At 30.7% G+C, this 25,172-nt stretch overlaps 2 protein-coding genes across 6 annotated transcripts in view; one reads left to right on the top strand and one right to left on the bottom strand.

The window, feature by feature from the left end:
* Positions 1–24,904, top strand: part of LOC126748061 (uncharacterized) — a 44,493-nt gene extending 19,589 nt beyond the window's left edge. Inside the window, exon 2 of one of the 2 annotated variants that reach the window (XM_050457068.1) lies at positions 21,712–24,904. In XM_050457068.1, coding sequence (XP_050313025.1) covers positions 21,712–22,737 — 1,026 coding nt within the window. In that variant the 3' untranslated portion in view covers positions 22,738–24,904. The remainder of the gene's footprint in view (positions 1–21,711) is intronic. The other variant, XM_050457069.1, reaches the window with a different exon arrangement.
* LOC126748069 (30S ribosomal protein S5-like) overlaps positions 1–25,172 on the bottom strand; it is a 46,767-nt gene that overhangs the window by 9,385 nt on the left and 12,210 nt on the right. The window lies entirely within an intron of this gene.

Below are 25,172 nucleotides of genomic sequence, written 5' to 3'. Positions count from 1 at the left end.
CCCGGTTTTCTTATCCCCAAACATGAATTCTTATGGGACCTAATCTTTCTCTTTATATTGTGCACTCGTATGAATCGTAGAAAAATTTGTCATAAAGCTTTTTTACTAATTTTTAAGTCGTCTTTAAGCAGAAAAAAGAAATTTTGAATTCGGAGCATATTTTGAAAAAATGGTAATTTTGACCCCGGATTTTGTTCGAAAATCGAAAATTGCAAAGAAATAGGGTTTCTGTTCATTTTAGAGTCAAATTGGTAATGACCTTTTTTAAAGGTACTTTGAAGTAGTGCAGGATAGAAAAATAAAAAATTGACATTTTCCCATAGGGCTCTTGATAATTCGATATTTATGTTTTTAGAGTTTTTTTCAATTTTCTCCGATTTTATAATAGCTAGAACCAATTCGTTTTGACAGGCGAATACCTCTCAATATACCCAAGAACTTTTATTTGATACAAAAAGTTGTCAGAGTTATAGTTTATTTAAAAAAAAATAAAAACCATTTTTTCGAAAATTTTCGTGGCTCTACCCCTTTCGATTTTCGACCAAAAAAAAAATTTTTTTTTCTTGGGTTTTTCTTTAATGAAAATTGCCAGTTTAGGGCTAACATTAAAATTTGTCAATAATCATTAAAAAAAAAAATTGTACCGTGGGAAAAAACCAGTTTTCTTTTGTTTTTTCCACATTTTTACTCATATCTCGGCTTCTATAGCTTCGATTTAATTCGTTAATAGTTTCTTTTATTACTAATTCGTTTCCTGTTAATTCTTTTTATATTTTATTACAATTGCTTTTTAAAATAAAAAAAATCGACGTAAAAACCCGATTGTCTTATCACAATACCCTAATAAATAGGACCCCCTCTTTTCGCTTTATCTTGTGGCACGGATAAATCGTGGACAATTTTCTTATTAAACTTTTCTACTAAGTTTTGAATGGTCTTTAAGGTAAAAAAAGAAGTTTTGAATTTGAAGCATAATTTGAAAACGCAAATGAAATTACTTTAAAAACAGCGATTATCTGCATACTTTGGTGAATACGCCATAACGTTCATCAGTACGACAGTGAATTAATTGATGAGTTGATTCAGCATATCCACCCTAGATGTCGCTAAAGAATTAACATTAATATTTTTAGTATATTTTTTTTTATCTTGGATGGCCTTTTTAATAGAAATGTTTACTTTACTTACACTCATGAGACCTAAACTTTTTTGCTCTTGGTTTAACCTGGCTTCTTAGGGCAGAGCCTATTCCCTTCACCAAAAATGTAGGAAATAGAGAAAATAATATTGTCATTTGCCAATAAAAACGACCTTTATTGTCCTTAATGTTTTTAGGCTCTAATGCTACATAATATACAATCATAATTTTTAATAAAGATATTACGTGTGTGTCTATATTATGTGTTATGCTTTAATACATGTTGTCCTTATCTTAATAAAAAAATTTATATATGTACATATAATTTCTGCCTATTCTATGTGAACTATACAATTATTATTTAAATACTGTATAAAATTAATTAACTTAATAAAATTACAAAAATATTTATTACATGTCAAACTTTATTATGTGCTCATATGAAAAACTTAATTTTAACTTCTGCACTTTTTTCTTTCACATCCTCCAACTTTTTGCAGCAAAATGAATTTCGGCTCTGCTGTTGGTGCAAAATTGAAATCATGTCCCTTACTGGAATTTGACATCGGCTCACCTTCTACCAAATCGTTGACAGTTTCTCTGTTTGAAGTACCATGCTTCAAAGAAGTGGACAAACTTGTACTGGGTATAGATAACTTTGTACTAAGCAATTCTGTATTTACCTTGAAAAAAAACAAGCTTCGAAATAAATAAAGATAAGTTGGAAGTATAGACTTACCTAGGTTTTTGACAATGTCTTTAATTTCTCCTTGGTTAACCTCTTTGCATGTGGAAAAGTAGTGAGGCCATTCATTGTATTTTTGTCAACAATTACATACCAATGCATGGACTGAAGGTTTTTTATCCATTTGCCTACAAGGAGCAAAATTTATAGAATACCTCATTTGGGTATTAAAAAAAATAAAAGATTTAGTAAAAATACCTTAGTATTCCTTAGCAGAGATATTCATTTTTCTTTTTCCAGGGGCTCTTTTGGAAATTTAAAGATATGACAGGTCCGTTTTTCGCTATGATGCATTCAATCTGGTGCAAAACACATAACCTTTGTTGGTGTAGTCCACTACAATCACAAAAACAAAATCAAATATAACAATCAAAACATTATGACATAACCTTAAAATGTATGTATTTTCATAAATTTCAGGATTATTCACTAAAAATTGGTAATTATGAAACTGAATTTAAAAAGAAAAACTTTCGTATGTGTGTAATTGTGATACTTACATTTTATTTTCATATAGAAAAGTAAGAAAGATGCGGAGACTTTAATATATCTTCCAACATTTGTTTGGATTTGAAATGAGATGAAATTTGGATGAGAAACTCATTTTCATCACAATCCATTCACTCACAATCCATTTCTGAGACATATTTGATACAAAAAGTTGTCAGAGTTATATTTTATTTATAAACAAATAAAAACAATTTTTTCCAAATTTTTCGTGGGTATACCCCTTTCGATTTTCGACCAAAAACAAAATAATTTTTTTATTTAGTTTTTTTACTGGAAATTGTTAGTTTAGGGCTTACTTCAAAATTTTCCAGTAATCATTTTAGGAAAAAAAAATGGTACAGTGGAAAAAAAACAGTTTTCTTTTGTTTTTCCCACATTTTTACTTATATCTCGGCTTCTATAGCTTCGATTCAATTCGTTAATGGTTTCTTTTATTCCTTATTCTTCTCCTGTCAATTCTTTTTATATCTAATTACTATTACCTCTCAAAAATAAAACTGATAAATCAAAAAAATCCACGAAAAAACCCGGTTTTCTTATCCCCAAATAATAATTCTTATGGGACCCAATCTTTCTCTTTATATTGTGGCACTCATATAAATCGTGAAAAAATTTTGTCATTAAGCTTTTTTACTAGTTTTTGAATGGTCTTTAACCAGAAAAAAGAAATTTTGAAATCGGAGCATATTTTGAAAACATGCTCATTTTGACACGGATTTTGTTCGAAAATCGAAAAATGCAAAGAAATAGGTTTTCCGTTCGTTTTAGAGTCAAATCGGTAATAACCTTTTTTAAAGGTACTCTGAAGTAGTACAGGATAGAAAAATAAAAAATTGAAATTTTGCCATAAGGCTCATGATAATTTGATATTTATGTTTTATAGTTTTTTCTAATTTTCTCCGATTCTATGATAGCTAAAACCGATTCGTTTTGACATACGGATACCTCGTAATATTCCTAAGAACTTTTATTTAAAACAAAAAGTTCTCAGACTCACAGTTAATTCAGAAAAAAATAAAAATCATTTTTTCGAAATTTTTCGTGAGTGTACCACTTTCGATTTTTGACCAAAAAAAAATAATATTTTTTATTGGGCTTTTTTACTGGAAATTGTTAGTTTAGGGCTTAACTTAAAATTTGCCAATAATCATTTTAGGAAAAAAAATGGTACGGTGGGAAAAACCAGTTTTCTTTTGTTTTTCCCACATTTTTACTTATATCTCGGCTTCTATAGTTTCGATTCTTTTCGTTTTATATCTTATTACTATAAGCTTTCAAAAATAAATTTGAAAAATAAAAAAAATCGACATAAAAACACGGTTGTTTTATTCCAATAATCTAATAAATGGGACCCTCTTTTTCCTTTATCTTGTGGCACGGATAAATCGTGTAAAATTTATTTATAAAACTTTTTTACTTAATTTTGAATGGCCTTTAAGGTAAAAAAATACATTTTGAATTTGGAGCATAATTTAAAAACGTAAATGAAATTATCTGCATACTATGGCGAATACGCCATAACGTTTGTCAGTATAACAGTGTATTATAATTGAGGACTCTGTTTTAGCGTATTTACCATAGATGGCGCATTATAATAAAATAAGAAGGTATCATTGAATATTGGTTATATTTATACGAGTTACTTAAGAGCGGAGCGTATTGTAACACATCATGGTTCTCTGAAGCATGATACCCAGAAATAACTAAGTAATATTTCAATGAAATTTATTTCTGATTATAATAGATAATGAGACCTTCCCTTTTCTCTCGATATTTACTATAGATGTTATTTTTTCGAAATACTAAAAAAAGAAAAAGTTGGGTAGAGCACCATGCCGAGACTAAGGTTTGAACTCGGAACTAAGGTTTGAGCTTTTTGAGGATACGGCAGGTCTCTTCCCCACTGCGTGTTTAGGGCACCTCATGGATTTTTGTGGAGATTTTTTTTTGTAATACTAACAAAAATTTTAAAAATTTCTACTGGTCCCCACGGACCAAAGTAGACGCAAAGCGTCTACTTGTTACAATACGCTTCGCGTATTGTAAGAACGCATCCAGCTAAATTGAAGGATTTTCGGACCCTGCGTCACATAAACGCTAATAACTTTGGTTCTATCGCGAATTTTTTTTTCCGGTTTTTACCGTTATATGTAGGAAGGATGAGAGTATATAACGGTGAAAAAAATTTTCCGCCACGCCCACGGCGTAGCAAAAAACGGTTTTTGGACGAAAAAAATTTGATTAAGTCGTTGTGGAAAACTGACCCGGCCGATTTTTCTAAAACTCATTGCCGTTAAAGACCTTTATATAAAGCAGCTCCTAAAGGGCGCTTTTTAAGATAAACCCTTTAGAAGTCGGATTTTTCTGTGAATGAATTTTGAACTTTTTGCGCGGTACCTCGCGGACTTAAACGGCTGTGGGGCCTAAACGGTAATGTTCCCGACAATGCGAATAAAACAGCCCTTTTCTACGTAAATGTAGCTTTCTTTTTTGTTAAAACTATTTTTTTCCAAAAGAAACTCCTTCTGCGATAAACGAGCCCAAACTTAAAATTTTTTTTTTCGAAAAAAAAAAAGTGAATTTTTCGAGAAATCAATTTTTTTCTACTTCTAAAAAATTTTTTTAATATTTTTTATTAACACCGTTTGAAAGCATATTCCTTTAGGATTAAATAGAGGTATTAATCATGGCCCTACCTATTATACAGGGTGAGCTGTGTTAACAAATATGAACCCCTTTTTGAGCCTTTTTTTGACCGATTTTTTCTATTTTTCTTAATAACTCTTTAATGGTGGCACCTAAAAATTTCAAACTTTAAGCGTTTTTAAATACTATTTTTCAACGTACTCTACAACCTTCTACGTAGAGTAGTTTTTGCTCTACACCTTTTTTTAACTTTGACGCTTTATACCGGCATACCTATGACACCTACGAAAACCATTTTTTTTCTGAAATCACCGGACACTATCTGGCTATAATCCACTAAAAACCGTTTTTCTTCAAATGTTACCGTTGTTCCGCAATGCGCTGTTATTTAAGAAAAACCCCCAAAAATAAGCCGTTCCAATCAACCAGTCATACCGTCGACACCACGGGAGTCAACGCATGGTACAAAATAGTTGGCGGTCCAGCACCAAATTGACCCAATGTAAAGGCATACGGACGACGTCACTATCGAGTTGCACATGGTCAGATGACGTAAGCGCGGGGTTTTCGGGGTATTGTGGCGGCAAATTCGGCCCGTTTGCGCTACGAGTTAGAGAAGGAAAAGCGGTTTGAGAGAAGGATGGAGGATGTCTGGCAACAATTATAAACGCGTCGTGTTCATCTCGTGACGTCATGAGTTATTTTATTAATGAATATTATTAGTATTATGGGGACAATTTTACGCGGTTTCTTGATAAATTACTAGGATAAATAAAATGAATATAAATATTAAGAAATATATATTTGAAATATACAGAGGGTATTGATATTACGGAACATTTATGAGGATAATAATAGTATGGAAATAGAATTATACGGGGGGTTTTAAGGTTTTGGTGCTTTCATAAGGAAAATATTATTTATAATTATAGTAATCGTATTATAAAGGGTGTTTTAAGGTTTAAGGACATTTACAAGAAAGATAATATTTATAATAATAGTAATAGCAGCATAAAGGTTAGGACAAGGTATAAATATCTGGAAAAAAGATAATAGTGATAATAGTTTTATTTTAGTAGGGTTCTTTTAGTGGAGGTTGCTAAATTGGTAATAAATTTATATTAATAGTTTATCAATTTAGAAAAAAAAGACATTGATGCGGTGTCAAAAAAAGGTGTATTTTTATATTTTTTTTACTATATTATTGAGATCACGGCTTTTATAGCTTCAATTCAATAAGTTGATAAATTTTTTTATTCGTTTTTTTATTCTTTAAATTTTTTTATTTTATTATAATTGCCTTTTAAAATAAAAATTAAAAAAAAAACAAGAAACAAACCACTTTTTCCTATCCTAATGCATTGCTTCTTATGGGACCTGATCTTCCTCTTTAGATTGTGACACTCGTATGAATCGTGGAAAAATTCGTCATAAAGCTTTTTTACTAGTTTTTGAATGGTCTTTAACCAGAAAAAAGAAATTTTGAATTCGGAGCATATTTTGAAAAAATGGTCATTTTGACCCCGGATTTTGTTCGAAAATCGAAAATTGCAAAGAAATAGGGTTTCTGTTCATTTTAGAGTCAAATTGGTAATAACCTTTTTTAAAGGTACTCTGAAGTAGTGCAAGATAGAAAAATAAAAAATTGACATTTTTCCATAGGACTCTTGATATTTCGATATATATGTTTTACAGTTTTTTTCAATTTTCTCCGATTCTATAATAGCTAGAACCGATTTATTTTGACACGCGGATACCTCATAAAATTCCTGAGAACTTTTATTTGAAACAAAAAGTTGTCAGAGTTACAGTTAATTTAGAAAAAAATAAAAACCATTTTTTCGAAATTTTTCGTGGGTATTCCCCTTTCGATTTTTGACCAAAAAAAAAATTATTTTTTTATTGAGTTTTTTTACTGGAAATTATTAGTTTAGGGTTTACTTTAAAATTTGCCAATAATTATTTTAGGAAAAAAAATGGTACCATGGGAAAAAACGAGTTTTCTTTTGTTTTTTTCACCTTTTTATTAATATCTCGGTTTCTATAGCTTCGACTTAATTCACTGATGGTTTTTTTTACTTCTTTTTCTTCATCTGTCTACTCCTTTCATATTTAATTAGTATTGGCTTTCAAAAATAAAACTAAAAAATTACAAAAATCCACGAAAAAACCCGATTTTCTTATCCCCAAACATCAATTCTTATGGGACCTAATCTTTCTATTTATATTGTGCCACTCGTATGAATCGTAGAAAAATTTGTCATGAAGCTTTTTTACTACTTTTTAAGTCGTCTTTAAGTAGAAAAAAGAAATTTTGAATTCGGAGCATATTTTGAAAAAATGCTCATTTTGACCCGGATTTTGTTCGAAAATCGAAAATTGCAAAGAAATAAGATTTTTGTTCATTTTAGAGTCAAATTGGTAATAACCTTTTTTAAAGGTACTCTGAAGTAGTGGAGGATAGAAAAATAAAAAATTGAAATTTTTCCATAGGGCTCTTGATAATTCGATATTTATATTTTACAGTTTTTTTCAATTTTCTCTGATTCTATGATAGTTAGAACCGATTCGTTTTAACATACCGATACCTCGTAATATTCCTAAGAACTTTTGTTGAAAGCAAAAAGTTCTCAGACTTACAGTTAATTTAGAAAAAAATAAAAATCATTTTTTCGAAAATTTTCGTGGGTATCCATCTCTCTTTCGATTTTCGACCAAAAAAAAATTATTTTTTTATTAAGTTTTTTTACTAATAATTGTTAGTTTAGGGCTTATTTTGAAATTTGCCAATAATCATTTTAGGAAAAAAAAATTGTACGGTGGAAAAAAATCAGTTTTCTTTTGTTTTTCCTACATTTTTACTTATATCTTGGTTTCTATAGCTTCGATTCAATTCGTTGATTGTTTCTTTTTTTTTTATTCTCTTCCTGTCAATTCTTTTGATATCTTATTACTATTAACTTTCAAAAATTTATCTAAAAAATAAAAAAATCCATAAAGAAACCCGGTTTTCTTATCCCCAAACATGAATTCTTATGAGACCTAATCTTTCTCTTTATATTGTGGCACTCGTATAGATCGTGGAAAATTTTGTCATAAAGCTTTTTTACTATTTTCTATTATTTTCTTTTCTTTTTTCCACATTTTTACTAATATCTCGGTTTCTATACCTTTGATTCAATTCATTGAGGGCTTTTTTTATTCCTTATTCACCTGTCAATTCTTTTGATACTTTGATACAATTGGCTTATAAAAATAAAACTGAAAAATCAGAAAAATCTGCCTAAAAATCCTTTTGTCCTCAATACATCTCAATACATACATTCTTATGGGTCCTAAGGTTTTCTTTTTATTTTGTGTCATTTTATCAATCTTGAAAAATCTCGATTTTCGACCAAAAAAATATTTTTTTTTCTTGGGTCTTTTTACAAAAAATTGTCAGTTTAGGACTTTTTTAAAATTATTTCAGCTAGGAGGCTGAGAGCAATGGGAAACGTCTTGAAAATTACATTGTTTATGCCGTTAAATAGTCTCTCCCCGGTGGGAAAGGAGAGGAGCGCAAATCCCTGTACCTCAAAAGTCCCCAAAAAGCTATTAGGGACACATCAAACTCGGCATTAAAATATAAAATAATTATGGAAAATGAAATCAATATTATTAAAATTCAAAAAGAGAGACTGGAACTAGCGCTCTTCCGAAAGACTCCCCAGGATCATAGAGGGCTAACTAAACTTCTCAGGGAAAAGGGAGTGGAATTCAACTTCTTTTTCCTCGAGGAGGATCGAAAACTGAACGTCATTCTCAGGGGGTTCGACCGTAATTTTAATCTTAAAGAAATCAAAAAGGAACTAAACCTGATGGGGTTCGACCCAAAGGAAATTTGATAGTTTAGAAAGAGGCCAACAGGTTTATCAGGGTTTTTGGTTCCAAAAGATCAAGAAGATATTTATAAAGTTGACACGCTATTAAATATTAAAGTTTGCGTTGAGTGTTTAAAAATCTTCACTATTGAAAATATAAGGTAAATCGGACAGTGCCACAGATGCCAGGAATACGGGCACGCAACGAGTAATTGCAGTGCAATGTCGCGTTACCATAAATGTAAAGGGGTGCACCTATACACTGAGTGCACTAAATACAGAGCAACGCCCGACCAGTGCTGCAATTGCGACGGGGACCATCAATTTCCATTGGAACTTTCAATTGTCAATGCAGCGGTTGGTGGCTTTATACCCAGTGTTGTCAGATGTGGCGCATTTAAATAAAAAATTAAATAATATACTATTTCTATTTCTTTTTGATAATTACAATAACAAATTTGGGTTTATCTCAATTTTAATCAAATATCCTTAGCTATTCGTGCTTTGGTGGCAAATTTTAATTTCTATTTCATAACTGGCAACACTGTTTTTCGATCAGAATAACCCCAAATTGCCCCGGCGCCGGTCATCCACTAGATGGCGCTTCAAACTTAGCAGAACTCCAAAACCGTGATTAACACGCATCTTACCTTTCTATTTGCGGTTATTCTATTGTTTTCACTTCAATTTCATGACTTCAGTACTCTTTCTCGGACCTCTCTCTCATTCTATTATGTCAGTGTTGCTTCATGACTTTAGTCAGTGTTACCACACCTAGTGCATTTGTACTAGATCTAGTACTTTTCAATAGAATATAGTGGTCTAGTACGTACTGATCAAAATCTAGTACGTTTTTTAAAATTATATTCTTATTTTTACAATATTACAGACATATATTTATAATAAGAATATACTGTGTGCAACTCATCGATCGATAAGATAACAAATGTGTGCCAGACGGACTTGATGCAATGTTGACTTAACAAAATTTTCATTGAAGACGCATTCGGTATACAACATTATATAATGTTAAAATCACTGCAACCCTCAATACACTGTAGTAAAAATAAAACAGCTGCAGGGATGCACACAATTTATGTGTGGGTACCTGAGGCAAATTGTTTATTCTTTAATTTTGTTGAAAAAATACCACTAGCAAAGCTGTTCATTGTTTTTATATTTTATTTTGACTTTTATTTTACTTACACCCTCCCTCCCCCTCACCCGTTTAAACTATTTTTTAGCTCATTTGTCAAATCTAGTACATTCTGACACTTTTTATTTAGGAATCTAGTACTTTTATAAAAATCATTGTGGCAACCCTGACTTTAGTTCTCTTTGTGTCGATGTCGAATTAGGTACGTTATTGTTGTACGGTTCAAGTTCATGGTGGTTTGGTTATTTGCAGCCATTTTTTTTTGCAAATTTCCAAACTTTCCGGCGAATACGTACATTCACAGGATCTTCAGAGTATTTTTGATTCAGTGTTAGTGATTAGTGGTTTGAACAGTATAGTAGTGACTTATATTAGTGATGAACAGTATAGTAGTGACTTATATTAGTGGTGAACAGTATAGTAGTGAGACATTTATTAACTCAAAAAAGACTTTTTGTTTTGTTTTATTTATTATTTCAATTCTTCCATATTGCAAAAGTAAGTGTACATTATTATACTCTGTAGGTAATAAATTTGTTTTTAATCATAATTACAGTAATAATATCCAACTGCATGTAGATTTAGTAAACCTTTTCTTTTGTTTTTCCTACATTTTTACTTATATCTTGGTTTCTATAGCTTCGATTCAATTCGTTGATTGTTTCTTTTTTTTTTTTATTCTCTTCCTGTCAATTCTTTTGATATCTTATTACTATTAACTTTCAAAAATTTATCTAAAAAATAAAAAAATCCATAAAGAAACCCGGTTTTCTTATCCCCAAACATGAATTCTTATGAGACCTAATCTTTCTCTTTATATTGTGGCACTCGTATAGATCGTGGAAAATTTTGTCATAAAGCTTTTTTACTATTTTCTATTATTTTCTTTTCTTTTTTCCACATTTTTACTAATATCTCGGTTTCTATACCTTTGATTCAATTCATTGAGGGCTTTTTTTATTCCTTATTCACCTGTCAATTCTTTTGATACTTTGATACAATTGGCTTATAAAAATAAAACTGAAAAATCAGAAAAATCTGCCTAAAAATCCTTTTGTCCTCAATACATCTCAATACATACATTCTTATGGGTCCTAAGGTTTTCTTTTTATTTTGTGTCATTTTATCAATCTTGAAAAATCTCGATTTTCGACCAAAAAAATATTTTTTTTTCTTGGGTCTTTTTACAAAAAATTGTCAGTTTAGGACTTTTTTAAAATTATTTCAGCTAGGAGGCTGAGAGCAATGGGAAACGTCTTGAAAATTACATTGTTTATGCCGTTAAATAGTCTCTCCCTGGTGGGAAAGGAGAGGAGCGCAAATCCCTGTACCTCAAAAGTCCCCAAAAAGCTATTAGGGACACATCAAACTCGGCATTAAAATATAAAATAATTATGGAAAATGAAATCAATATTATTAAAATTCAAAAAGAGAGACTGGAACTAGCGCTCTTCCGAAAGACTCCCCAGGATCATAGAGGGCTAACTAAACTTCTCAGGGAAAAGGGAGTGGAATTCAACTTCTTTTTCCTCGAGGAGGATCGAAAACTGAACGTCATTCTCAGGGGGTTCGACCGTAATTTTAATCTTAAAGAAATCAAAAAGGAACTAAACCTGATGGGGTTCGACCCAAAGGAAATTTGATAGTTTAGAAAGAGGCCAACAGGTTTATCAGGGTTTTTGGTTCCAAAAGATCAAGAAGATATTTATAAAGTTGACACGCTATTAAATATTAAAGTTTGCGTTGAGTGTTTAAAAATCTTCACTATTGAAAATATAAGGTAAATCGGACAGTGCCACAGATGCCAGGAATACGGGCACGCAACGAGTAATTGCAGTGCAATGTCGCGTTACCATAAATGTAAAGGGGTGCACCTATACACTGAGTGCACTAAATACAGAGCAACGCCCGACCAGTGCTGCAATTGCGACGGGGACCATCAATTTCCATTGGAACTTTCAATTGTCAATGCAGCGGTTGGTGGCTTTATACCCAGTGTTGTCAGATGTGGCGCATTTAAATAAAAAATTAAATAATATACTATTTCTATTTCTTTTTGATAATTACAATAACAAATTTGGGTTTATCTCAATTTTAATCAAATATCCTTAGCTATTCGTGCTTTGGTGGCAAATTTTAATTTCTATTTCATAACTGGCAACACTGTTTTTCGATCAGAATAACCCCAAATTGCCCCGGCGCCGGTCATCCACTAGATGGCGCTTCAAACTTAGCAGAACTCCAAAACCGTGATTAACACGCATCTTACCTTTCTATTTGCGGTTATTCTATTGTTTTCACTTCAATTTCATGACTTCAGTACTCTTTCTCGGACCTCTCTCTCATTCTATTATGTCAGTGTTGCTTCATGACTTTAGTCAGTGTTACCACACCTAGTGCATTTGTACTAGATCTAGTACTTTTCAATAGAATATAGTGGTCTAGTACGTACTGATCAAAATCTAGTACGTTTTTTAAAATTATATTCTTATTTTTACAATATTACAGACATATATTTATAATAAGAATATACTGTGTGCAACTCATCGATCGATAAGATAACAAATGTGTGCCAGACGGACTTGATGCAATGTTGACTTAACAAAATTTTCATTGAAGACGCATTCGGTATACAACATTATATAATGTTAAAATCACTGCAACCCTCAATACACTGTAGTAAAAATAAAACAGCTGCAGGGATGCACACAATTTATGTGTGGGTACCTGAGGCAAATTGTTTATTCTTTAATTTTGTTGAAAAAATACCACTAGCAAAGCTGTTCATTGTTTTTATATTTTATTTTGACTTTTATTTTACTTACACCCTCCCTCCCCCTCACCCGTTTAAACTATTTTTTAGCTCATTTGTCAAATCTAGTACATTCTGACACTTTTTATTTAGGAATCTAGTACTTTTATAAAAATCATTGTGGCAACCCTGACTTTAGTTCTCTTTGTGTCGATGTCGAATTAGGTACGTTATTGTTGTACGGTTCAAGTTCATGGTGGTTTGGTTATTTGCAGCCATTTTTTTTTGCAAATTTCCAAACTTTCCGGCGAATATGTACATTCACAGGATCTTCAGAGTATTTTTGATTCAGTGTTAGTGATTAGTAGTTTGAACAGTATAGTAGTGACTTATATTAGTGATGAACAGTATAGTAGTGACTTATATTAGTGGTGAACAGTATAGTAGTGAGACATTTATTAACTCAAAAAAGACTTTTTGTTTTGTTTTATTTATTATTTCAATTCTTCCATATTGCAAAAGTAAGTGTACATTATTATACTCTGTAGGTAATAAATTTGTTTTTAATCATAATTACAGTAATAATATCCAACTGCATGTAGATTTAGTAAACCTAACATTGATTATTTGCTATATTCAAAAATACCTTCCAAAGCTATCTTTTCCACATTATTTTAACTTACATAAAAATATTGGTATGTAGATTAATAAATATAACCACAGCAACAATCAAAAACTGCATATGGAAAAAATAAAAGTATACATTGCCATTGTAAAACCCTATTGTTGTAATAAAATAATATTCAACTCATTAATAATAGTGAAATTTACTGTGCTGTTATTCTTACACTTCACAAATTCAACTTTTACATGATATTCCTAAGACAATAGTTAAGAAAGAAAACAATATTATATTAAGATCTTTAATCCTTAAAGGCATCAATTGCTGTTATATAACATTTTCATATTCTTAAACTAACAACATTGTTTGAAATTTGAAGAAACTTATGCTACTTATAATCATATAATTAAAATATGTAAAACAATAACATATATGTAACAACAGAAAAATATTTTAACATTCGAAAAGCACTGTCCTGTGATATAGTCAGGCAATTCCTAAAATTAAAATTGTGAATAAAAAATTAAAGTTAGCAGTTAACTTGGTCCTGCATTCAGTTACATATAAAGTATAAAGTATTTTTTCAATAAAGCAGAGGTGCTTCTAAAGTGTCTTTCCAAAATTCTGACCAAGATTTGGATAGTGTTCAATATTGTAAGTATCAGTAAGTTATGAAATATTTATGCTACCAGAGACTGTAGTACTCATCAGTGGTTATCACATCAGTAATACATATAGACTTATCATTAGAAAAATTAATATTTTCATTAATAGATTGTTTATAAAAATATCTTATTTAAGCATAATGAAATTGTGCTTGGAAGTAGTATTACATTGATGCAAACCATATTTTTATTTTGATCATTAGTAAAAAAAAATTCAGTGGGATTATAGGGGTGATATTAGTGGAAAATTTCAATTTAATAATAGGTATATCTACATTAAAATTACTAATGCATATTTAAATTCAGTTAATATTTTGTATTGCAAACATAATGTTATTTATTACCAAGATTTTAAAAATATACTGGATATATATATATACATATTATAAATATACAGAATTTACTTAGCTTAGTTTTTTTGAACTTTTGTTTTTTTTACCAATAAGTATTGAATATTTTACTAAAAAATAAATTGAGTAACAGTGAATATTTTTGAGGTTGTTATTTACTTCAATCTTATTGTTTTTATTTATTTATTAATTTATTAAATATATGGGCAAACCTTATTAAATACTACAACCTTTCAAGATTATAAACACAGTATATGGTTCATAGTAGTAATAATATAATATAAAGTATTAAATTCAAAATAAGAGAACACTAATAATAAAAAAACATATAAAGTCATAATATAACAACACAATTACCAAGTTAACAACTTATCACAAGGCAGGAGATCTTTTCACCTGATTGTCCGTGAAATTATAATTCGATAGGGCTATGAATTCCATACAATATTTTATGAAAAAAAACATTGAAAGTGCCATGATGTCTAATCCCCTGATATGGAACATTAAATGTTATCTAATCATGTACAAGTTTGAAGATGAACCATTTACCATAGACCTCCATATGAAGTGGCATCTGAGCCAGAGAGCCAGGTGGAGATATGAGACCCATAAGCACAATGACTCAAAAATGTAGGTTGAACCCTTTCAAGAGTGTTAATCAAAATTTGGTGAATTGGGGACCATACCACATAACAGTATTCGAAGACTGATCTGACCAGGGAACAATAAATGAGTCTAATTGCCTCATCTGAGAGATGATTAATTAGATTTTAGAATTTCTAATAATTTGTTATTTGTTATTCTGGGTTTTCACCTAGCAACTAGGTAGCCCTCACACTCATATTATAAAGATCACATCACTTCACTATTGTATCACATCACACCCAGTTCATAAAGAGCAGCAAGCTATTTCAATTCTGAATTTTTTGTGTTATTAACTAGCTCTAGTGGATTTGTATTTAGAACTGAATATTGTAAAATGCTTATAAGGTAATATTTTTAATTTAATTAATATATTTTTATGTAGACTCAAATATGTTTATAGGTAGGTATAAGGTAACTTGCTACAAATTTAGGTTTATGGTAACCTGCAGAGTCAGTTTTAAATTGTTTATTTTTCACGATTTTTCCCATATATTGTATGCTATGTTTTTAATACTTGACATATAATATAATATAATAATTTTTACTGTTATAAATTATTTTGTTTTGTTTGTTGTAATCAGGTGTTATGGAAGAACACACCCTGTAAATAACACCTGTTGTATGTACACATATATGTATGTTTATGATATATGCAAATAATATTTAAGAAAGTGAGTTAGTAATGCTATTGAAAGTATGCAAAAAGGAAAACTTAACTTTGATACACAAATTAATGAGTAAAATACCTTAAATAAAAACTGATTTTGTGACAATGACAATCTGAGATTGTGACAATAAAAACATTAGAAAATAAGTCTGCAACCTATAAGATGGAAATTAATTTATTACAATAAGATGTTAATGATTTTATTAAGCTGAAAAGGAAAATGATAGAGTCCATAAAGGTGTAGGAAGTTAAAAAACATACTTTCTATTTCGACATTTGTGCATTGAAAGAATAACAAATATTATCTAAATTTATTGACTGCAATTCTCCGTCACAGTTTTGATATAGACCATGTAGGCCAACTGCACATTATGATCGACCTAAACTTTTTTTTGTGGGTGGAATTTGTAGCAAAATTTTTCTAAAATAAATGAGTTTGAAGTTGAAATTGGTTACAAAGTCCACTGTTACCTAAATTAATAATATTGGAAATAACCATTTAGCAGTTTTGTTTTAAATATACAGTCTCTAAAAAATAAGATATATGAACTTCATCTATTACTTGATTCATGTGATTTTCCTGATAATGTATTATTAACTGAGCACTGGCTGAAGCCCAATAAATGTTTTTTAATATTTAATTATGTTCCTATATCAATTTTTTATCATCAACACTTCATACATGGTGGAACTGCTATTTTAGTTAAACAAACTCTTGAACCTTTTTTCTGTAAATTCGCCAAGTTTGAGAGTTTTTTGTTGGTGAAAGTTTTTGAATTCTGTCTTTGTTTTTCTAGACATATTAATTTGTATGTTTCTTGTGTTTACAGACCACCCACTGGAGATATTAGTATATTTCTGGACAAACTTGACTCTCTATTATCTTAATAGTGACTTTAATATTAACTTCATTGACATAATCTTGCCAAATTGTACTTCTCTTTTAAGTATATTGGAGTCTTACGATTTAAAAATGCATGTTTTTTCTCCCACACATATACCATCCTCATCTGCAACTACTTTTAATTATTTGTGACATGTCATTCAGTACTCTCTTCTGGTATTTCTGGCCACGAAGCAATTCTTGCTAAGATTCCATGTAAGATTGGATTGTTTTTCATTATGTGGGAAGAATTTTCAGCAGAGCGAGTTTCAATACTTTTTTTTCTGCTACAGCCTTGATAAATTGGAATGCAATTGGAATGGCTTCTGATGCATTTACCTTATTTTTTCATGTGCTATGTTACAAGATAAATCATTGTTTTCTCCAAAACAAGTTTAAATTGAGAAATATAAAACTGTAGGTCATAGCAGACCTTAAACTTTTTTTTTTTAAATCTCTGTATTATGATTAAATTGTGCAAATATACCTACAACTAATAAATATATTCCCTTTTGTCATCAGAAATACCGTAGCCTATACAGAAAGACAATTACAAAAAGGCTAATTATTATAATGACCTCTTAAATGTGTGATCAAATAATCAGAGAGAGTGTTGGTCAATTATTAATGATTTTATGCATTCTCATAAAAAAAAATCTGGACCAGAGGTGAGACCAAATATTTTAAATGATTTTTATTGTAATATATCTCATTTCTTACTCAAGGATGTAAGTAGTAATATTGATCTCTGACATATTTAGCAAAAGTCAGTCCTTTTAAATGCTTACAAAACCATAAATCATCTGGACCTAATGGAATATTATCAAAGTTATTACTCTGTTTGCCTGACTCAGCAATGAATGCCTTAGTTTCTGCCATAAACAATATCTAGCATAATGGCATCTTTCCTTCATGTTTAAAAGAGGCAATGATTGTCCCTCTTCATAAAGGTGGGGATTTGAATAAAATAGTTGAAAAAAATAGATATATATATATAAAATTCTGCTTTTTGCAAGTTTTTTAACTATCTTGGAGAGGGCTCTCCAAGATAGTTAAAAAACTTGCAAAAAGCAGAATTTTGTCAGAATGTTTTACACATAATAGCATTTTATCTGCAAATCAATTTAGATTTCAAACTGATAAAGGGATTCATGATGCTTTTTAGCTTTTTGGAGAATGTCTATGTGTTTTTGAATTCTGTCTGAGTCATTGGTGGCAGTGTTTTGTGATCTATCCAAGGCATTTGATTGTATGGATCATGGAATATTGTTATCCAAGCTCAATAAATATGACTTAAGAGGTGTGACATTACACTGGCTGAAATCCTATCTATCAAATCGTACTCAGACAGTCACACTATCTGGGTGTTTGTCTGATTTTAGATCTGTTGAGTCTGGAGTACCTCAACGTTGAGTGTTAGGACAAGTATTATTTTTGGTGTATGTAAATAACTTAGGCTTATTTACATACACCAAAAATGATATTTTAAGTATGACAGCCACAGCATCATGTTTAGTGAAGAGTCTCTCTTGCAAAACAAAGAAAACTGCAAGTTTCTTGGTATTATCAATGATGGTCGCCTTCAATTCAAAGATCGCAAGACATGAGCTGGGAGGACTAGTTGCACATTCAGTCTAGTTTTCTTTTATTTCTGAGTCTTATCTTCATTATGGCATGTCTTTTTGAGACTTAAGCAACAAGGGGTTAGTGACCATTATTTTTGTGATTTAAAAAAAATATAGTTTGTTGTGCATGTACGTTTGTGTTGTGTTATATAAGGTTAAGAGATTCTTGTAAGCCCCTCTTCATATCTCAAAAAATCTTAATTCTATTTTCTCTTTTTATCTTGGAAGCAGCTACTCTTATTCATAAATCTTCCTCTTTAAACCTTCCTCTAACACTGGTCATATGACTTGTACAAATTGTTAATGTACCAGTTAATGTAGATACCACTACTAGAATCCTTCCAAGAAATTTAGATGACACCCAGACAATTCAAGTTCAGCTAAAGAAAAAACTTAATTTTAAAAATGCTTATTTGCTTGAAACCATTAGACCTGCAGTTGTAATTAAAGCAGCTGAATATTTGTGTCAACAACCCCTGTATGTCCAAGAAGGTATTCAAGTGTCTAACAATTGGCAGAAAGATATAGAAAACTACATTAGCTCACAACAAAATCATAATGATGATGATGATGATATATTAATAGATGCATTAATTAGGCAGATTGATCTTGAATCATTCAACTGTAGTATAACAAAACAAATAAATAATATTGCAGTGGATGAACTAAATAATTGTGAAACAATGGAAGTCGAAAAATCAAATAATGCTGTAAGGTGTAATAAAAAAGAGGCCAATATCTATCAGTTGGATGAATTTCTAGAAGATGAGGATGAAGAACCATTGAATCCTGGTGGTCAAGAAACTTTACTAAACAAGAATAATCTAGAAAACATCTGTTTCGCCCCTGGGGAAGGAAAAACTCCAATCCATTTAATGCAAGACAAGTATAGTGATGAACTTTCCTTTCCAAGTCTATATTGTGGAAAAATGAAACAATTCTTTGTTAAGTACAGCTACTCAGATGAAATTAAAATACAACTTCAGCACAAAGACAGGAGATTTGCAAGGACAGATTATCTTCTATATACATTTAAAAAGAGTCAAATAATTCTATTAACAAAAGCAGTGTACACATGCCTGAGGAAAAAGAAAAATGAAAGTGGAAAATATACAGCTGGACAAGTCAGACAACCCGATTTCATCGAGCAACTTGTGAAAAATGATGATGGCTATCATTTTCTTAATAAAATAAAAGGTTCCCCGGCATACTGGAAGCAAGAGAAAACAAAACTAATGTGTATGATTCGACAGTTTGGAATTCCAACATTATTCATAACCATTTCCGCAGCTGAAACAGCATGGCCTGAATTAATTGTAATATTAGCCAAGGTTATTGATGGTAAAGAAATTTCACTTGAAGAAGCTAATACCCTCTCTTATTTGGAAAAGACCCGTTTAATCAGGACGGACCCTATCACATGTGCTCGATATTTTGACCATAGATTTAAGTTGTTATTTAAACATATGAAGAGTGATAGTGGATCATTTAAGCAACACCCAATAGTACATTTTTACTATCGAGTAGAATTTCAACATCGTGGATCACCCCATATCCATGGATTACTGTGGTTAGCAGATGCCCCCAAATTTGATGAAACCGCTGAAAGTTTCAAAGAATGCTGCCAGTTTGCCGACAAGTTCATCACTTGCCAGGGAGATCTAGAGAGTGTCAGTGAAATAATCCAATTCAACACTCATCATCATTCAAAGTCTTGCAAGAAAGATATAAAGGGATACGAGGTTAGTAAATATATCTTAATGGATTAATAAGATTTTGATAAATGTTAATAAAAAAGTCTACAAAAAATAGTTATTTTAAGAATAATAGCAGTAAATCTTTGTTTTTTTATTGATTCTCTTGTATATAGTACTAGTATATATCCACATTTGAATTACTATATGTCATTATTATTATTATCATGTAAAAAGGCTGATATTCAAAGACTCCAGTTATTTCAAAATAAAGTAAGGCTAATTATTATATTTTATATATATTACACTCTAATTAATTCAATTATTAAAACACTTGGCTGGCTTGTCATACACCTAAGTAAAAAAATATCTTTAAGAATACAATATCTTCAGAATAATAAATATTTTATTTTATTTCAGGTCTGCAGATATGGTATCCCCTATCTTCCTATGGATGAAACCACCATATTGATGCCTATTAAACTGGACAAGAAAATAGATACCAATAAAGAGCTAAGAAAAAACATGTCCGAAAAATTGTTGTTGATAAAAACAAAATTACAAAATAAACCTGATTTGTCCTTCGAAGAATTTTTAGCAGATCTCTGTATGTCAAAAAAAAAATATCTAACAATAATTCAACACAACATATTTAAGACAACAATGTTCCTAAAGAGAAGACCCAAAGATTGTTTCATCAACAACTTCAATGAAGAAATATTTACTATGATGAGAAGTAATATGGATATCCAGCTAGTCTATGAACCTTATGGTTGTTGTAGCTATATAGTCAACTATATAAATAAATCCCAAAGAGGTGTGTCAGATTTACTCATGAGAACAATGGAAGCGGTTAAAAAAGGCAACCTTGACATCAAAGGTAAATTAAAAGCAATGGCGTCAGTTTTTTTAAATGCTAGTGAAGTGAGTGCTCAAGAAGCGGCCTATTGTGTTCTTCAGATTCCCCTGCATGAAACGTCCAGTGGATATATTTACATTCCTACTAACCCAATAATGGAAAGAACAAAGCTATTAAAATCGTTAGCAGAACTAAAAGAAATGTCTGCTGAGGACACCAATATCTATTGTGATGGTTTGATTGAACATTATGAACAGAGACCAGACGAGCTTGAAAATATTTGCTTGGCAGAATTGGCCGCCTATTATCAATTCTCCAAGAAAGAAGAACAATCAAAAAAAGCAACCATATTTCCATTGAAAGATGGGAGCGGAATCTTAGTTAAAAGAAGTCATCCTAAAATCATATCCTATCGACGTTATGGACTACAACAAGACCCTATAAACTATTACAGAGAACAGATCATGTTATATGTTTCATGGAGAAATGAAGTAGATGAAGTTGAAAATGTGGATCAGCAAATAAAATATGTTGACCGATATGCTGAAATAGTTGAAAATAGACGGAAATTTAATGTTTTAGATGAGAAAATATTAGATGATGCATTGCAATGTGCCCAAGATAGAACAGATGACCTCATTAATAATGGCTTTGAGGGCAATATCGACAATGAATACATGGCATATGCGATAGATAATCCCGATTATAATCCATTTGATGGCATTGATGGAAACCAAAATGAAGCACCTGTGAAACATATGGCATTTCCCACCCCTCATCAAATTCCAGACTCAGAGTATGAGGAACTTATAAGCAAATTAAACCAAAAACAATATGAGTTCCTAAATATTGTACAAGACCAGTTACTTGAAAAACAACAAAGGAGAAAGTTACCTAATAACAGCCATAACTCAAACATTGTTAAGACATTACAATTCAATTCCTGGAAATAATCCTGAAGGTATCAAAGTTTTACTTGCTGCACCAACAGGCAAAGCAGCATTTAACATTGGCGGAATAACTCTACATTCTGCTCTGTCCTTACCAGTTAATCAATACGATGATGACTTGATTCCCTTAAGCCATGAAACAGTCAACACAATCTATTCTGCCTTATGTGAACTTAAACTAATCATAATTGACGAGTATTCCATGGTTGGTGCCAAAATGTTTGGACATGTAAACAGCAGATTGCAGCAAATCTTCAAATCTGATGAAGCATTTGGAAACATTCCCATTGTCATGTGTGGCGACAGTCGTCAACTACCACCAGTAGGAGATTCCTTTTTATTTTTGCCATCAAAGAGGAATCCCTACAAGGAAATCTGTGGCACTTATTTATGGGACCTTTTTAAGTACTTTGAATTAACCGAGATTATGAGACAAAGTAACGATAAATCATTTGCCATCGCCTTAAATAATATGGCATGTGGTGCGATGACTGACGACGATGTGAAGTTAATTAAGTCGAGAGAGGTTCCTACTGACTTCCAAATCCCAGAAGACACCATCCATTTATTCAGCTACAATAGTGATGTGGATGCATACAATAACAAAAAATTGTCTACATATAACACAGAGCGGTCGGTGAGTGAAGCCAAAGATGTAGTTAAAGGTAGTTGCTCTGAAAAACTAAAAACATTATTTTTGGAGCATGCGAAAGATTTAAAAAAATCTGAGAGTTTTGGCTTGATGTTGACTTTAATCCTACAAGTGGATGCAAAATATATGATCTCTCTTAACATAGATACCAAGGACGGTTTAGTCAATGGTGCAACAGGTGCCCTTCGAAAAATTGAATATGATCACAATCAGATTCCAAATAGAGTGTGGATAGAATTTTTCGATAAAAAAACTGGCATAGATTGTCAAAACAAACATAAAGCCCACATGGAAGCCCACAACATACCGACCACTTAAACACCAATACTAAAAACTGCAAGAGCGATCAAAATCCAAAAAGGGAGTAACGTCCACGTCGAAAGGCTACAGTTTCCACTTCTCATCAGTGAGGGAATCACCATCCATAAGAGTCAAGGTGCTACCTATGAACAAGTGGCTGTTCATATAAGTAAACGAATGTCCAGAAGCAGCGTGTATGTTGCTTGCAGCCGAGTTACCAAACTTAGTGGATTGTACATCATTGGACAATTCAAGGCTCCAAGACCACCGACCGACAAAGATGTTGCTTTCAAGGAACTCAAAAATTTGCAGATTAATAAGCTCCTAATATCCAGGTATGAGAACCAATTTGTCAAAGATGTTCATGTTAAAAACGTCATTGCTTATCAAAATGTACAAAGCTTATCAAAAAATCTCAAATTTATAAAAAACAATCCGATCTTTAAAGATGCACATTTGTTATTTTTTGTTGAGACTTGGTTACACAAAAACAATACTACTAATATAGAAATAAATGGTTTTGAATGTTTTGCAAATTTATTCAGTAATGAAAATGTAAGCAAACCTTTTGGCATAATTTGTTATAAGAAAAAAGATTTAGCTGCAAAAATAAGTTCAATAAATAAGTACACTAAAAATTTCTCTGGAATAGTTTTTCAAGCTGTAACATTTCTTTTAAATGATATTTTCGTTATGGTAGTATACAATCCTCCAAAATTAACAATTTTACAAGCCCAACGTTGTTTAAGTGACATTATTTTTGGTCAGCAAGGACGGATATTAATTATTGGTGATTTTAATCAAGACATAATAAATGAGACACAAAATGGCCTTAAAATGACTTTGAATTTCAAAGGTTTAACATCTAAACTTAGTGTAGATGAATCTACTACAAAATCTAATACTCAAATTCATTGGCTTTTCAGTAACTTTAAAAATTTACAACATTTTATATATAATACCGTTTATAGTCATCATAAAGCCATAGTGGTTAGTATTTATGATAAAGATTTTATTCCAACATTACCAAAAACTGTTAATGAGTCTAAAAAAGTATCTCAAAAATTACACTTTAATGTTAAGAATACTAATAATAATAATCAATATTTAGCAACCCAAGCATCCTTACAGGAAGATGAAGAAAGTATTAATAATGATGATGGCATTATTTTAAGTTCTGATGATGAGAGTATCCCTAATGTTTATAGCACACCACCTTCATTGATGAATAGAGATAATGTTTCGTGTTATGCTAATAGTGTTTTACAGTCACTTTTATGTTTACCAGAAATTCGTAATTCAATTTCAAAGCGAAACACCAACATTAACTCTAGGATTCATGACATTATGCTAAAGAGAACAAATTCTGCAATGGCAGTGCGACAATTACTAGGAGGCATATTCCTACAGCAAGAGCAACAAGACGCTGAAGAATTCTGTAGAAAATTATTGAGAAAATTGGACGTAGACGATGTTCAAATCTACATTAATGCTCGAGCCCATCTGGATGTAAAACATTGTGAAAACTGCAACATTAATGAATATGGAACTAACGATATGGTCAGTATATATATAGCATATTTTCCGGAAAACTGTGGAAATAATATAAATTTTGAATTGATGTTTATCCCTAGACAAAGTGAATTAATATGTCAAAATTGTAGTAATCATTTAACAACATTCTCCAAACTTACTTTTGTTTCTAAATATTTAGTTTTACAACTTCAAAGGTCTCAGATTATAAATGGTCGTTCAGTTAAAATAAATACCACCTTCTCAAATTTTAATAATCAAAATGTAGTTTTAGATAATTTCAGATTTAAGGTGAAGTGTGTTATCAAGCATCATGGTCAAGAGATTACTTCTGGCCATTATACATCTGTGGTCAACATTAATAATCAATGGTGGAATTGTGATGATAATAATATAGGTAAAGTATCTAATTTTGATGACACATTAAAAGATGTCTATTTGATGATATTAGAATTAATTACAAACTAAGATAATTAACAAACGCTTATATTTTTTTAATTTACATATTTTCATTTTTTGCTTCTTTTACATTAAAAGAATTAAACAAAATTATATGCAAGCATTTCATAATTTTTAATAGACAATGTTCATGATAAAATAATAGATACTTTGAATAGAATTTTTTCTATACTGTATTTATCAATTTATTATCACTGATTTATTGTTTAAAGTAAAAAATATAAAACATATTATAGATATGGAATTTCAGATAGATATTCTAGAAATAAATTGCCTTATTTTGAAATAAAAGACGTTTAAATAAAAATAACTATATGTGCAGAAAATAAGAAAGCTATTGGTAAAACTTCTAAATAATATGAGAAAACGAGCAAAATAAATATTACATTTATTTATTACCTAGAATGTATAGAAAAATAAAAAATTAAATAAATTCTTTGGTCCATATATTTTTTGATTAT

This window comes from Anthonomus grandis, chromosome 21 (genome assembly GCF_022605725.1).
Source record: "Anthonomus grandis grandis chromosome 21, icAntGran1.3, whole genome shotgun sequence".
NCBI classification, from domain to species: Eukaryota; Metazoa; Arthropoda; class Insecta; order Coleoptera; family Curculionidae; genus Anthonomus; species Anthonomus grandis.
Note: the sequence above shows the minus strand (reverse complement) of the source record. Positions and strands in the feature narration are given on the sequence as shown.